The sequence below is a fragment of the Chaetodon trifascialis genome, chromosome 20 (assembly GCF_039877785.1).
Source record: "Chaetodon trifascialis isolate fChaTrf1 chromosome 20, fChaTrf1.hap1, whole genome shotgun sequence".
NCBI lineage: Eukaryota > Metazoa > Chordata > Actinopteri > Chaetodontiformes > Chaetodontidae > Chaetodon > Chaetodon trifascialis.
In genome coordinates this window covers 12,560,300-12,575,880 of record NC_092075.1, presented here as the reverse complement: position 1 = coordinate 12,575,880, position 15,581 = coordinate 12,560,300, and the positions used below count along the sequence as shown (strand labels likewise).

General features: G+C 42.5%; 2 protein-coding genes across 2 annotated transcripts; one reads left to right on the top strand and one right to left on the bottom strand.

Moving 5' to 3' along the window:
- The first annotated feature begins 1,026 nt into the window (after window positions 1–1,026).
- Window positions 1,027–5,683, top strand: anxa3b (annexin A3b). Its single transcript, XM_070988251.1, has 14 exons — window positions 1,027–1,132; window positions 1,531–1,570; window positions 1,671–1,718; window positions 1,907–1,994; window positions 2,146–2,240; window positions 2,330–2,443; window positions 2,537–2,627; window positions 2,757–2,836; window positions 3,264–3,320; window positions 3,715–3,808; window positions 4,174–4,269; window positions 4,420–4,478; window positions 4,826–4,948; window positions 5,127–5,683. The coding sequence occupies exons 2-14, from the start codon at window positions 1,559–1,561 to the stop codon at window positions 5,181–5,183; spliced, it is 1,014 nt and encodes a 337-aa protein (XP_070844352.1). The 5' UTR covers window positions 1,027–1,132; window positions 1,531–1,558; the 3' UTR covers window positions 5,184–5,683.
- On the bottom strand, window positions 5,684–15,560 carry rcl1 (RNA terminal phosphate cyclase-like 1). The gene is made up of 9 exons (XM_070988249.1): window positions 14,665–15,560; window positions 14,093–14,164; window positions 13,204–13,379; window positions 12,437–12,511; window positions 12,188–12,312; window positions 11,825–11,950; window positions 11,231–11,387; window positions 6,894–6,997; window positions 5,684–5,861 (listed from the first exon to the last, which is right to left on the bottom strand). The coding sequence occupies exons 1-9, from the start codon at window positions 14,792–14,794 to the stop codon at window positions 5,708–5,710; spliced, it is 1,119 nt and encodes a 372-aa protein (XP_070844350.1). The 5' UTR covers window positions 14,795–15,560; the 3' UTR covers window positions 5,684–5,707.
- Between the last annotated feature and the right edge of the window lie 21 nt (window positions 15,561–15,581).

Here is a 15,581-nt window from a genome sequence, read left to right as displayed (position 1 = left end):
TTTTTTTTTTTTTTTTTTTTTTGTAGTTTTCCTGCCCTGAGCGTCTACTGTCAGGCAAGCTTTACTCCCACACAAGCTTACATGAAGTCTCGCCCTCGGCAATTTCGACCCTTCAAGCGGATACATATGTAATTAACAAAGGTATAGATAAGGGTTATACTTAAGTTGGATTCAGACAACGTTAACAGACGTCATAGTGTCTGTCCAAGCAAGGGGCGACTTTCCCTGGCAGTCTGTACTCAGGGTAAAAGTTTTAATATCAAGATTGTGCTTACTGTCGTATTTACAATTGGCCACAAGATGTCGCAACTGCCCATTCTTCCCTCCCTCCTCCTCCTCCTCCTCCTCCTCCTCCTACTCTCAGGGTGTCACTGTCATACCTCAGCTGGATTTTATGCTTTGATTTGTTGTCAGCAGTGATATTTTCACCGTGGAGAATCAGCGACTTCCTACCTGCTCTCAATAGCACATGGTTCTCTTTGTTATCAAAACAACTGCCACCACTAAGAACAAATGAAATTGATTAATTGATATAGGCACTGGTGTCTGCAGTCAGCTGCCGGATGCCGTGTCTGTCATACACGTCTGGTTTTGCCTCAGGATATTAAGCATGACCATCTATGAATTTTGCTTAAACTAAATGAATTTATTTTGCACAATTATACAGCATATGCTTTCTCATTTACATCTACAGTACATGTAAGACAGTAATAAGACAGTAACAGTAAGAACTGGAGTGGCTTATATGTAGATCACGACATGAATTTATCTCTGTGATGACCTTATGAGGTAAGATCCAATATTTCATTCCTCTTTCTCGGTGACTCATATCTTAGACTGAGAGCACATCCGACTTGTAGGTTGTTACAGAGTCTGTCTACTATTTACTGCAATCTAATGGCCTCTAAGGAGAGAACAATCAAATGTTTTACGCTCCAGTCATGTACGACATCTGGCGGGGCAGTGAGCTGTTACTGTGTACAAACGAGGAGGAGTTTGTGGAAAGAGTCTCTATGATTCAACTTCCTCCAGCTAATAATGGGCGTCGCCTTTCCAACTTCTCTGAAAGGTGCGGCGATTTCGGCCCTCTGAGAAATTCCTCCTCTGACATCAATCCTGTCCCCTCGTTTAGGTAAGACGAAAAATACAAAGTTCTGGCTTTTGATCGCAGTTTTTACGCGTGTGCACGTCTTTATCCCGTGTCTGTGTTTGTTATGCTTTGCTGATCGGGGAAATGGTTGTTTTGCGCTGCAGTGGCGCACACAGGGTCTCATCCCCTTCACACGTGTCCTCTGGACTGTGCTGGCTCCCTCAACCTTTACCTGTAAAATGAGAGTACTTGTTGTGAATGGACGTGTTTAGAAGAATAATCCAGTGGATTTGTTGAAGTTACCCGACGTGGATGACAAGTCAGAGGATGAAGTGGAAGAGACATGTGCAGAGGGCCAAAGAGCAGAGTTGTTAAAGACATAAATACCATTAAACAGCATTATGAAGATGCTGATACTGTGTTCTTCCTCTCCTCTCTAGGTTGAGACTTTCCTCTACAAACGCAACTATGTCTGTCTGGGTGAGTACTTGCAGGCTATCTGTGAGTGATCCAAATTAGATTATATGATAAATGAACAGACAGGTGGTAACTGAAGCATATTTGTTGACTTGTGTTATAGGATGATTTGGACCTGCTCTTAGACTCCCCCTCCTCACTGACTGTGACAGTAAGTAGGATGCACTCTCATTTTTTGGTGTGCAGGAATATGGAGATGATAGATCTGCACATATCTACACTTCAAATAGTGAACAAAGAGCAACATGTACTCCTGCACATGAAGGTGTGCTGTTGTTTTACATGTAAGAAGAGGTGACTGGCTGATCCATTGTTTACGCGTGTTTCTGTGTTTATCAGTCCAATGCAAGAGGAACTGTGAAGGACAAGCCAAACCTCAAAGTGGAAGATGATGTGTCTGCAATAAGGAAGGCCATAGAGGGTGTCGGTAAGTTAATGTGTTACCATTATCAGTATTATGAGGCCAACATGAAAAATATTTTATATTTGACTAAATCTATCAGTTAGTGGAACAATTGTGTAAACCCATGAACTCTCCAAGCGCAGTGTTGGTGCTCACTTTGTGCTTGTCTTTACAGGTACGACAGAAAAGACACTAATTGAGGTCTTGACCCAAAGAAGTAACGCTCAGCGTCAGCTCATTGCTAAGGCCTATGAGAAAGCCACGGGAAGGGTATGTTGATGGACTTACTTTTCAGATATTAAGAGTGCTGTGCCAAAGACGTAGAGCAAAGCTGTGTCTTATCAACCGTCCTTCATCAGGCATTAGTAGCTGACCTGGAGGGAGACACTCACGGAGACTTTGAGGACTTGTTGGTGGCCTTGGTGACGCCTCCTGATGTCTACGACTGTCATGAAGTCATCAAAGCCATCAAGGTGAGATTGTGCTGAAGAACAGCACTTCACTGTTGGTGTTTTGTGTACATACGATCACTTGTGTTGACCACATTTTGTGTGTATCCCATTCAGGGTGCGGGGACCACAGAGAGTACGCTGACAGAGATCTTTGCCTCGAGATCCAACAGACAGATCAAGGCCATGTCTGAAGCATATCTTGCAGGTTAGTATCTTCAACACAAAGAGTCTGTAACTTCACAGGTTAGGTCGTGACTCAGATGATTGTGCAACAGCAAACGGTCCTGGTGTAACGTGTCTATTATGAAAGTGTCTGTATTGTGCTTAATTCAAGAAACTGGAAGATCGATGATTCATGATCTGCAGTCGGAGGTGTCTGGAGATTACGGCAAAGCACTGTTCATCTTGGCTGAGGTACTGTGCGTTAAATTGAAAGAGTGATGTGCCACTGGAGTGCATTCCCAACAAATGAGGACCAGACCTAAAGCAGGATATTTACTGGATCCAGACAGCTCTGAGCATTCCTATCTTAGAAAATGTGTTGAAAAAAAGAAAATCATCCTCCACCTTGAGAAAAAAACACGCTGCTAAAAAACTCATTTTCTTATGTGAGACTAAACAAAATCATAATAATACAATCAGTAAAAATGAAATGTGTTTTCTGCAAGATCTGTAAATCTTTGGAAAGCTCGTCATTGCTGTTGATCAAATTACAATGTAGAAGTGTATTAAAAATGGCCTTCACAAAGGCTCTTCACTCAAATAGACAAATGAGCAAAGGCCACATATATTGGACGTACCGTACATAACACAAACTATGTTGTCCTGGTCATCCTCGCAGGGGAAAAGAGACGAGAGCACCAACGTGGATGCTGCTAAAGCCAAAGCAGATGCGAAGGTACTTTCACTACATCTGAATTGTTCGTCTCTGCCTGTTTCTGAAGCTCATGTAGAAAACTTCTGTTTTTCAGTGATGAGTGTTCTAGCCGCCATGTGGCTAAAGTGGCAACAGGAAACACTGCAGAGCAGTTTAGTTACTACATCAGGCAGATCTGTATCAATAGGATGTGTAGTGTCTGCATACTTCTTGTTATTTTGACACTTGTAGCTTCACCTTACACTTTCATGGGACTTGAAGGCACCACTCACCACAGTTGACACAGTTCTCTGGCTGATTCAAGTCTGAAGAACCTGCATTTCCAAGGCTTAACATGTCGAAGTCATCCTCTTATTGCAGCCACTGCGTTTGTTTATACACTAAAGCTGTGTGTGTTCACTCCCACTCTGCTCAGGCCCTGTATGAAGCCGGGGAGAAGAAGTGGGGAACTGATGAGGGGAAGTTTATCGACATCCTGTGCCACAGGAGTATTCCCCAGCTTCGACAGAGTGGGTGCTACCCTGACGTTTTTCCGTAGATGCGAACATAATCAAATGACTGAGTTTACAGCCATGTGAGTGGCTCTGTGAGGCTGTACTTAGGCACAACAGTGGTTTGAGCTGAATGCTAACATCAGCATACTAACATGCTGATGCAAAGCAGCTATGTTTTCCATGTTCACCATCCTAGTTTTGCATGTTAGCATGCTAAGATTTGTTTATTTGTACTGAATACACAGCACACCAGAGGCTGATGGGAATGTCATTGGCTTTGCAAGTATTTAGTCCTAAATTAAAGTATTGGATAAATAAAAAGCTTGACTTGATGATGGCGCTAGATGACAAAAAAAAAGTAAAGTGTAATGTTTTGGCAGCTCTGGTCGAGTACAAGAACATCAGTAAGAAGACTCTGCAGGACAGCATCGAGAGCGAGATGTCTGGAGACCTGGAGAAGCTGCTGGTGGCTGTCGGTGAGCGAAATGTGTCGCGCGTCTGAGCCCGAACATCGAACAGTGGCCCAGCCTTATTGTTTCATCGTCATTTGGGATGTTAATCACTGCACATTTGAGACCCGTTTAACATAAAATTTCTGACATTACGTTTCATTGTTTTTTTCCTAGTTAAATGTGTGAAGAACGTTCCTGCATACCTTGCTGAGAGGCTTTTCAAGAGCATGAAGGTAAGCTGTGCAATATGCCCGTCTGTATCTTTTAAAACCCAAAGCTTATCATTCAACCAGCAGCTCCTAAAACAAAATCCACATATTGTTCGCTTGCACCGTCCTTTTTAGCCACACATACAATTGTATTGGTCACCAGTGGTGTGGAAAGGAATGTTAAGCCACTGTTTTATTGCTGCTGCTGCTTTCACTCAATATGCCAACAGGCTCGAAAGCAGAAAACAAAAGTCAAACTACAGACGCAGAAGCAGCATTTATTGCAGGATAATGTATGTGAACATGAGCTGCTATGGCAGAAGAGACTGCTTCTTCTTTACTGCTTTTGCTTCTTTCCCAAATTTGTCAAGGGTCTGGGGACCACAGAGTCCACTCTGACCAGGATACTGGTCAGTCGCTCAGAGATTGACCTGCTGGACATCAGAGCTGAGTACAAGAAGCTGTTTGGATGTTCCCTCTATTCCCAGTTAGAGGTCAGTATGTGCCCACACAGATGACATTTAATATGCTCATTACACTCTACATATGTTCAACAAAGGTTTGGTTTGACACACTGGACAAAGTTTAAAACCTTTTTTATGAAGATGGCGTGTTCCTACAACACAAACATGACTTCCTGTTTTCCTTTCCTCTCTCTCCATGTTTGTGTAGTCTGAAGTGTCGGGCAGTTACGGTAACACCCTCAAGCAGCTATGTGGTCAAGACTAACTCCTCCCAACTCCTGCGATGAGTATGTGGTATGAAAAGCAGCTTTACCCTTGAGCTGCTGGCAAGAACCGCATCTAATGATGAGGATGACCAGTCGCTGACCTTTATAATAGACATCACGCTGATACATTAGCTTGACCTTCGCCCAGTGATGGCTGGAACTAACCATCTAGAAATGCTTCTTAATGTGGAATTCCAGTAATGCTCAACCGGACAATGACAGTGCAGTGCAGACTGAATGATTAACACACATACATGAGGAAGCGGTTCATCATGAAGATGCTGAATGTGTTTCTGAATATATTAAACTGTTTGTATTCAGTGTGACTGATAGCTGTCAACACCTGCACATTTGTTACTTAACAAGTATTTTATCTTGTATTGAAACACAAATAGTCTAAAAGTTGCCAACACACACAAATAACTGTCATAACTTTCACATGTTAATAAAAAAACCTGTGTTCTTTACTCGATGTGAGTGAGCAAAGAGACGCAACACCGCCGTTTGTACAAAAATAGTTCTTTTATTTCAGGGTTTTGTTAATGTTGCTGTAGCCGACTCCTACGCAGGTCATCAGGACCTTGTCTCCCCCCTTTCTTTCGTCTTCTGAAGGCTTCTGAACCTCAATCTTGAACATGATCTGGAAGAAATCTCTAATGTGTCTGAGGAACTCGATCCTGGAGGGACAGTGAGAGAGATGGGCAGAGGAGAGAGGGAAGAAATTGGTAATATGATGAAATATACTGCTGTCTATAAATAATACACACAGAGTTACAGAACACAGCTTCCTGTGTCTGCTTCAGGTCATTTTTTCATGCACATTACCTTCAATTCTTACGGCTAGGATGGCAAACATTTATAAGGTGAGGGCGATTTACATAAACAGAAACCAAAAAAAAAAAAAAATGAGTATTTCAAATAAACATCACCACCAGCATCAGCATTACCTGAGCAAGAGGAGGAGTGTATTGTGATGGCACTGCCAATCTTCAGTTATCATAGTACTGTACTTGAGAGGGACACAGCACCGGTACCATGATAACTGAAAATGGACAGTTCATAGTTCGCTCCTCGTTCATGACGACGACCAAACCTGAAATCAACTTTGTCTTCCAATGCTTGACTTAATCCTTAAACATTTCAAACTGTTTGTTTGCAAGAAAATAAGGAAGTTAAAAGGCATCTTTAACTGTAAATATATTCATTCATCAAGCACCTCGTGTGAAAAACGTGAACGGAAGGCGATCCATAGTCGTCATAACGTAACTGTGGCTTGCACATCTCCGCCTGTTGTATTAAGGTAATTCTCACCTTTGTATAAGACTTTCTGAGCTTTGCTGGAGCACCTTGTGCAGCAACAACATTTTGGTGCATTGGGACATTAAATTTAGGTTCAAAGTAGTTACCTTAATCCTGGTATTTTTCAGATGCAATCAGTAAAAACAACAATGAGGCTCATGAATAACAAACGGGTGAGTCCCAGTGTTTGTTTGCACAGCATTTCAGGCCCTACAGTGGGATGAGAACTTTGGAACACTGTCACTTGCCAAGATTGGACAAGTCAAAGAATAACAACATGTTAGGTCCAGTGCGTTCTACGCTTGGACAACGTGCATCTGTTTAACAACTTATGAATAAGCCAAAGGCCTGTTTGTGGAGTTCAGAGGGGCAGCGAGCGCTGCGTCTATTACTGAATGACAGCGGCTTACGTGTATGGGGAGAGGGGTCCGAGCAGAACCTTTGACACGTCCTGTTGGCCAAGGGTCATTAAGAGCAGCGCCAGGCTTTGATTGGATGAATCCACGCAGCCACCCTAAAACAGATAGAGAGGAGGGGCGATGTGTTTCAGCAAAAAAAAAAAGACACGTCATGATGGTGGAAAGGTTTAAGACAGATTATCTCAGGTCCAACGCTGATAGCTGTCTGTGCTTTTTTTTAAAACAAATTTAGGGTGACGATGTCTTAAACTCAAACCTGGATCAACTGAAAAAAGTGCATCCCTTTTGGTCCAAATTAAAGTCAAACACACACCCAGAACAACATGTATGAAACAAGTTGTTTACAGCTTTGTTGTGGTCAGTCGTCAGAGGAGGAGTCTTGTTGCTGCAGGCTCTGGCTACAAACTGCACTTTCTACAAATTCATATATCCTTCAAGTTGTTATCTTCTTCGGCGTTTCTCTCCTAATTTCACCTGAATAATGCTTTGCCCTTTGCCTGGTGCACCCCTTTTCTTCGATATAGAGGAAATGGAGGACAGAGGACCCTCTCTCCGAGTGATCACATGCCTTCATGATTACTCAACAACAGCTATGCGCTTTTCACCAGGCTGTAGGAAGACACACCCAAGAGCATTTTATCAAACTAAACAAACTTTAAAATGGCTGCCCATTCTGTGATTTTGTCAGTTTAACTTTAGAGTACGACTTTTACCGCTCTATCTCTTCCTGCAGCCTCAGCTCAACTGCAGCCACACAAGGGCAGCCTCTTGTACTGCGCATCCATTCTGACCAAGTACGCGTGTGGCCCAGTCATGCAGTATTATGGCATCGTGACAGCTTGTCAGCAGGAATATGATTCAATTACATAATCATATCAGCGAAATCGTGGTGGAACTATGGTGACATTGTCGTAGTTGTTGATGAGGCAGAGATTTTTTTTGTAACTGCGTTTCCTCGACAAGATGATGAGATTAAAAAATAGAATCATAACTTCAGCATTTTAAAAGGCCCTTAGAGTAGAAGTATGATGGATTCATGGGTTTTCTATATTCTGTTTTACCATTAAATAGAAGTAAGTCCACCTTTCTATAAAAAGCAGTTTTCTATACTTACTGCTGTTGGGATACATGAGTGAATTTTTCAGATTTAACTCCACATTTCACTCAATTTGCCTCAAGTCAAAACTCAACAGTGTTCATTGAGAAGAAAAGACATTTTGCACAAAGTGCAGGGCAGATAGAGTCCATTATTGAAATAACACTGTGCCTGAGCACCTTACCTTTTCGTGCTGCTCTTCTGGGCTACAGACGTTCAAACAACTTAAATCTTTGCTCACAGTTCCTAGTTTTCCACTTTTTGTCTGGCATGTCCTTTTCAACATGCAGCTTCCTTTCGGCACAAGAAACGTAACACATTAACACCACCTCTGACAGCCAGTTTCAGGCCCAGCCATCCAGAGAAAACACGAGACAGTTAAGATCCCCCCAGAGGCCAGCTGCCGCTAACTGGCCACAAGGCCTCATCGAAAAGTCCCTTCAATCCTTCGAGCAAACGGCAACCCCCTTTCTCAACTAAGGGAAAAAACATGCAGACAAGCTCTATGATGCAATGAAACATACTTCCAAGCATTTACAGCCTTAATTCACTTAAATCTGTAAAGCAACATAACAGAAAATTGAGTGAACGCCAACAGGGTGAAATAAAAAAAAGAGAGAAATCAGTATTTTGGTTAAGGCCAACAGCTTCTTTAAACCTAATTCGCCACCGTTCTTACCAAACATGAGATGTTCTGGATTTAGTGAGACCTCTCAACAGTAGCACTAAAAAAAGAAAGTCAACTTGTAATCAATAACAGGGTCAACAAATTCCCTGAATATCTTCACGCTCGTTGTATAACTGTGGTCGTGCTTCTGACTCAGGCTGGATATGATCACAGAAATAACATGAAAACATTCAGGACCTGACAGAACCCCCTTCAAACGTCAAAAACCTCAACTTTACTTAACATCAAAAAACATTTCCAGAACGCACCGCTTACATCAGGTCATGTCCAGTGTTGATGTTGCCTCCAAAAACAAAATGTCCATCGAGTAGCTTTGGTTTACTACAAGAACAGTGTACTGATTAACCAGAAAACAAACAGACGCACACGTACAGAGCGCCCATGCCCTTTAATGTGAATCCTGCAAATTTCTTTTCCCCGTTTTTCAAAAATGAACTATTCCAGCACAAGAGTCACACATCCACTTTCTTCTGGTGTCTCGTCTCTGCTGCAGCCATCACCCTGTCCTCTTGCTACAGTTTGGTATTAAAATCAGCAGTTACTCAAATGCTGTTCAGTTTCCAAACCGGTGAATCTACCTGCTCTACCAGCATCTGTGGCTTCAGGTAAAAAGGAACCAAAGTTTTTAATCCACCAGCCTCCGAGGCTGCTAAGGAGCACTGTTTACCACCCTCTCCGTTGCTTGGAGTTAAGAGGATGCATCCAACAAAGTTCCCGTTTCAGAGTTAATCAGCACTACCCTGACCAGCTAACTGGACTCACATGGCTCCTATGAGAGGCAGAGCCATGTGGAGGCACACTGAAGTCACAGAGTCACTGGATCTAATTGAACATATTCTGATGAAGTGGGCTCTTTTTCCTGTGTGACTATGTGAAATCATTTGTGTCCGTGTAACTTTTTCATGACAGCAAAGTTATTCTGTCCAACTGTAAGTCACACAAACTATGCAGATAGACAGAGACATACAAATGAGACCCTGTGAGAGTTTCTCTGTGGCCTCAAACATAACTGTAAACGTCCACGAGAGAATTCCTCATTTATCAAACCTGTTTGGACGACCACTGTTCAGCTGACAAGTCACCTAATCAACGATGGTGTGAGTGAAGTCACTGACCTTTGACCTTTGCAGAGACACAACTGTGCCTTGGAGGTCCCAAAACTGTCATATGAATGAACAATATGAAAAAAATAACCAAATCAATCATTCTCTAAACATATAAATGTACAAATAAACTGAGAAACAATTTAAAATCATTCAGATTCAAATGACTTTTCTTAAAAAAGTCAATTTTGAATCCGTTCTGACATTTCTCTCAAACACTTTTATTCCAACAACCAACCGTATACAGTACATGTAAGTCTTCAGAGATTGAAATTTTGCTTCGTATACTCACTCACCCTCGTTGACAGTCACAGTCAAGTCACAGCTTATTTTCCCAACACGCAGACATGGTGGCCTCATAACAGGCTTTAAAGTCCGTCTCAACGGAACTGAGAAAATGCCTGATCAAAACATTTGATTTGAATGGAAAAACCCTTCGGCTGCTTTCTACACCGTGGTTCTGCCCACACAGTCAAGTCAACAGTTTCTCAGTTAATTTCCAGACTGGGGTGATCACCGGGGAATGTGGGTAAACAAGGGCAGCAAATGTCATTGTTGTCCAGATCGTAACGTGTCCTTCCTGCGTATGTTAGGTATTTCCCAAGACTTCTGATTTGTCCAGCAATAGGCTGTAAAGAGACTCTCCAGCTGCAGTGTGCAGGCTGGGTATCAACTTCCAGTGACTAAGGGAGATTTTCCAGCACAGTAACCAAAAAAAACAACAAAAAAAGATTTCTGATTTGAACTTTATCGTAACACTGCATTCTTTATCCAAACAGTAAAAGGGGTAACGGATTAAGTGTCACCGCGATACAAAAATACCCCTCCAAAAACTTCCAGTTCTAAATTAGTGTTGGGTGTGACCTTTAAACCGTCATCAGACTTGTTGGCGATGAGTCTGGGCAGCTAACTGTGCCTGCTTGAATTATGCAAATGAAACAGGATAGACTTGGTTTTTTGAAAAGCAGTTTCTTTGCACATCAGTTGAGTGATGACAGATCTGCGCAGCATGAGAACAACTGAGGCACAAACTCCACGCACAATAACGTAGCTAAGCCTGCAAATCCTCACTACTTTGATTTTGTCGACTGCCTCTCAGAACCGAAACATGAAGTTCATTTTCACTTTAGGCTGTTGCAAATCAATATCAAGCCCTCGCTTCTTCAATTAAAAATGCTATTTTTGACCGAAATCGTTGGCCAGATTCCAGAGAGACTGCCTCCACATGTTCACAATGAAAAACATCTAGTATAGCCTCCTCAGCCTAAACCTGTTAAAGCATTGTTGAAAGAGGGATTATAATGTAGATTCCTAAATTTTAACATTCAAAATTCATTTCCATGACCACAATAAATCTGATCCTGTTGGAAATGACCGAAACCACGGAGGTATTATTTGACGACCGACAACACTGCCACGTGAAGGTCTTTGCAGCACCTACCCGATACACCTCCTCCAATAGCAGTTTGGCACAGTTCCTGCCGAGGTCCTCTGGTAGTACGGGGTCTCCCTGCCCCTGCGGCGTGGACGTCATCTCAGCACTGAGGAAGGAGCCGTTCAGTGTCTCTGCCACCAGGGTCAGACCAAAACCTGGAGACCTGCGGTTAACCAACATGAGTTATTTTGTGTCTTCCTCTGAATGAGCTGGGACAGTTTAAACTCTGCTTTGGACAACAGCTGTTCTCACAGTTTAAAATGTTGTGACGGCCGCCAGGACATAACTAATCAGCAACCGCTCAAGGTTCCTCTATGTAATTTATCTTTTGGCATTTGTAAACTTATTATTCTGGTTTATAGTTATGAGAGCTGGTTGAGGTACTGCTGGCACCGTGATTGGTGTTTTTCCCAGGCTGCATACATATATGCTTACATATACACACAGTACGGTGCGGTACTAGTGTTGTTTGTGTTTCTGAATGTTACGTCATGAAGGTTTGAGGACTGAAACATTGTGAATGAAGTGAATACAAGTGACAAAAACAGTGTGCAGGATTTTGCAGTGGCGCTGTAATTACAGTCATGTTGAGATACTGACTTGCCAGAGTTGGCTCCCTTCATGTGGTCGGTGTAGATGTAGATGTCTGGAAGGAACTGGTTGAGGACGCCCCTGGCTGACTCCACGATCCTGTTGGCCATCTGAGGAGAAACTCGCACCGAATATCTGGGTGTAGATTGTCAAGGACCTTTGATGACTCGTACAATAGCCTGAGTTTGTGGTCTTACTGTGATGTGAGAAAATGCATCACTGACCATCACAGAAACAAATGACTTCAATTTAATGTTGAGAGCTTTTAAATGACCATTATACAAATGCTCATTTGACCACTTCTGACCATTTAACACAATTTTTTTGTTTGCAGATGACAAAAGGACACAGCTGTGAGCCTGAGAAGGATACGCCACTCCTCTGATCCTCTTGATCTTTCCTGGGTCGGTCAGCTGCATGGGCCTGATGGTCTTGCAGGCGGGACATGTGAAAACTACCTCTCCTCCTCCACCAGGTGCCATCCCCCTCTTCACCACCTGAGGGGGCAGCAGCAGTGAGTTGTTTTCATGCAGCAGCACTTCATTTGATTTATATTTCTGTATAGTTATAAATGTTTGAATTTATAACTTTATATCAAGCTTATCACCATTATGTCCTCACCTTGAGATCAAAGCTCTCTCCATCAATGCCGAACTTCTTCATCAGAGGGACAGCTGTGGACTTCAGCAGGTCGACCTGCAGGAGACAGCGTGATTAAATCCTTAAAACATGCCTCTGTGTCCTTCAAGAGGTCAGGGTGGAAGCGATCTTGCAAAAGAAGACCAGGATGGGGGTCTATGATGAACCATTTCTCATCACAGCAACAAACAGAGACGCTGTTCGCTGTTTCCATGGCAACACCTCTCTCCATTGTCTCTGCTTCCTCTTCTTGCTGGTTTCTTGTCTGTTATTTGATATTATAGACTTAACAGGGCAGCTCATATCAAAGAGCAAAAACAAAAAAACAATGAGGTGACAATGAGGAAAACAGATTTTCTTAGAACGTGAACCTCAAACTGAACATTTCAACACTTTCTCGAGTCAATATCCAAATTTATGAGGTGATCTAAAATCATGACTCCAACCTCTTACACTATGTTCTAAAACTCTCGACCGCCACCTCGAATGTCAAATGTTCATTTTATAAGGACGTCAACTTTCCATTGCATCATTGTTGATCAGGCATTTACTTGCAAGTAATGATGTGCGCACTAGAGGGCAGTGTCCATTTAGATTTGGGAGGTGTGCATTTAACCCAGAAAATGAACATGGAAAGAAAACGCTGCAGAACAAAGTTTCAACTCTGTGAACTGGATCAGTCAAAATCAAATCAAGAGAAGCAAAATGAAGAAATAACTTGAGCAGATGCACGCGCAGTGCGTCCTCACCGTTGGGTCAGAGGGGCCGTTGGTGACTCCCCTAAGCGTGGCCTTCAGAGAGGTCTTCATGAACGGAGCCAGCATGAGAAGGGCCTCCAGGTAGTAGCCAATCGAGCGCTGCGTGTTGCAGTCATGTTCTACCGAGCCACCACACAACAAGCCCGGCTGGTAGAACAGCACAGTGCCTAGTAAAGACAGACACATGAGGACAGTCAGTCGGCCAGCCCATAACATAGCGGATGGTCTTGTTTAATGAAGCGCTGGACTAAAATGGAAGAATTTGCATAGCGCTGCAACTAACGATTACTTCTATTGCTGATTAATCTGCTGATTATTTTCTCGATGCAATGTTAGAAAACGTTGAAAATGTCAATCGGTGTTTCCCACAGCCCAAGAAGACGTCCTAAAATGTCTTGTTTTGCCCACAACCCAAAGATATTCAGTTCAGTGTCATTGAGGAGGAAAGAAACCAGAAAACATTCACATTTCAGCAGCTGGAATCACAGTTTTGACTTCTTTCTTAACCAAAAAAATAAATAAATAAAGGATTGGATAGTTGATCACTGCAACTCTAAATTTGCCACAACAGACAGAAAATAACCAAGTTTTCTGCTTCTTCATGCAGTCAGCTGGGGTTTTGTATATGAAATGAAAAAGCTTCAGTCATGTTATCCATCAGTGTCGCATGGAAAAAGTGCAAAAATGGCGTTCAAAATAATTATAAGACTGAATAACTTCAGGTAAAATCCCATTATTCACAATCAGGGTGTCCATCTGTGGGTGTTGAGCAATGCCGAAATTGGACAGGTTGTTATCCCCCGACAGTAAACAGTAATTAAATAAACCACAGTCTGGGACAAAGGTAATACTACAGTCGTATCCCAATTATAACACTCACCTGTTTGGTTAATCTCTATTCTGGAGCCATTGGTCACTTTGTCGAGCAGTCTGATGAAGCTGGCCTCAAAATCTGGAGAAGACAACACGCAGTTAGAGAAACTAAACATCTCCCAAAAGCTGAATCAGTGGATTAAAGCCATGTTTTTTTTTGTTGTTTTTTTTTAATTAAGCTGAGTAAACGTGAACTTTTTTTGTCAGCAACTAGGTCAGGGCTAACAAACGCCTGCTTTTTATATTACCTCAACATATGGAGTCAAACAAGTAGATTTAAGTGTTCTTCCATCCACATTGGCAACTTCTTATAATCCTCACTCACATGCCAAAGTAAGTCACTCAATAATATGAGGCAGAGCTCAGTGAAGCACTGGTTCAATGCTCTACAAAAGCAAAACAGCTACACAACTTTGTACAGTGAATTAAAACTGCATTTATCTCGCATTTACACTACTGCCCCATCGCTTCTCCACCTCCTACGCCCAGCGATACGACACACTCCCAACTGCGTAACAGCTAGCTCGTTAGCTGCCGAGCTAACTGCGACGCCACATGCAGGCAGAAGCTGCGACTCACCGCGTAGCCCCGGGTCGTCATCTTTAGACCTTATGTTCTTTATCTTAACACGCTTCCCGCTGAGTGTGGACAAAACCAGACGCTGTCTGAAGAAATTGCAGCCGTCGTAGTCGAGTCCATGACTTGCCATGTTATTGTTGTTTCTGTCTGGCGTCAGTGGAAATCCACGTGTGTTTGTCCAGGAAGACGTTGGTGGGAGGGAAATATAGGGCAACCTAGGAGGGTCAAAAATGCTTTTTATCGAGGGTGCATTGTTTCAGTTGCACATTAGATGGCGCCAGACCACCATTCATTAAAATAGTGCGGGCGTGGCTAAATAACGTCTTTGCTTCTTAAAGGGACAAAACTGATCAATCAATTTCAAATCTATTACGAGCAATGTGTGTAGGGAATATCTGTTTTAGATCTCTTCAATATGGATTTAGGTAGAAAGTAAAGCTAATTGAACTGAGCTAAAAAAAAAAAATTAAAAAAAAAGTAATACACAGACTAACACAATGATGAAATCCCACGTAAATGTTATTGTTTCCTGAAACATGTAAGTGTTATTTAGATCAGTAATGTCTGCAAACATTAGTTTACTCCCTTAAAACAGTCCGACTTATCTACAATATTTTAGAAACTGAATTTAAGGGAGCAGATTGGTTGTTGAGTCCAGCCTGGCTGCCAATCTGCAGGTCTGTCTGCTGAGGGGATCGAGGCTCGGAAGGGATTAATCACCGCAACCTTGCCAAGCTTTTGTGCGCCTGTAGACCAATTACATAACCGTGTTATACAATAAATACATCTCCAGTAAACTACAAACAGTGAAACGGGGCGACCAAGTTTGTCAACACGGCACAAAAAGAAACTGCGTCGTCATCTGTCCCCGCTGGCACTGTGCTGGTAGCGCATCTCATCATCTTCCTCTTTCTCCA

Excerpts from the sequence above, each read along its gene's own strand:
- anxa3b (XM_070988251.1), top strand. Across the intron at positions 1,995-2,145 it reads GAAGGCCATAGAGGGTGTCG|GTACGACAGAAAAGACACTA; the intron begins GTAAGTTAATGT and ends TTGTCTTTACAG. Across the intron at positions 3,809-4,173 it reads TATTCCCCAGCTTCGACAGA|CTCTGGTCGAGTACAAGAAC; the intron begins GTGGGTGCTACC and ends ATGTTTTGGCAG.
- rcl1 (XM_070988249.1), bottom strand. The coding sequence starts at position 14,794 with ATGGCAAGTCATGGACTCGACTACGACGGCTGCAATTTCTTCAGACAG. Across the intron at positions 11,388-11,824 it reads AAGGGAGCCAACTCTGGCAA|GTCTCCAGGTTTTGGTCTGA; the intron begins GTCAGTATCTCA and ends GGTTAACCGCAG. Across the intron at positions 5,862-6,893 it reads GGACCCCTCTCCCCATACAC|GATCGAGTTCCTCAGACACA; the intron begins GTAAGCCGCTGT and ends CTGTCCCTCCAG.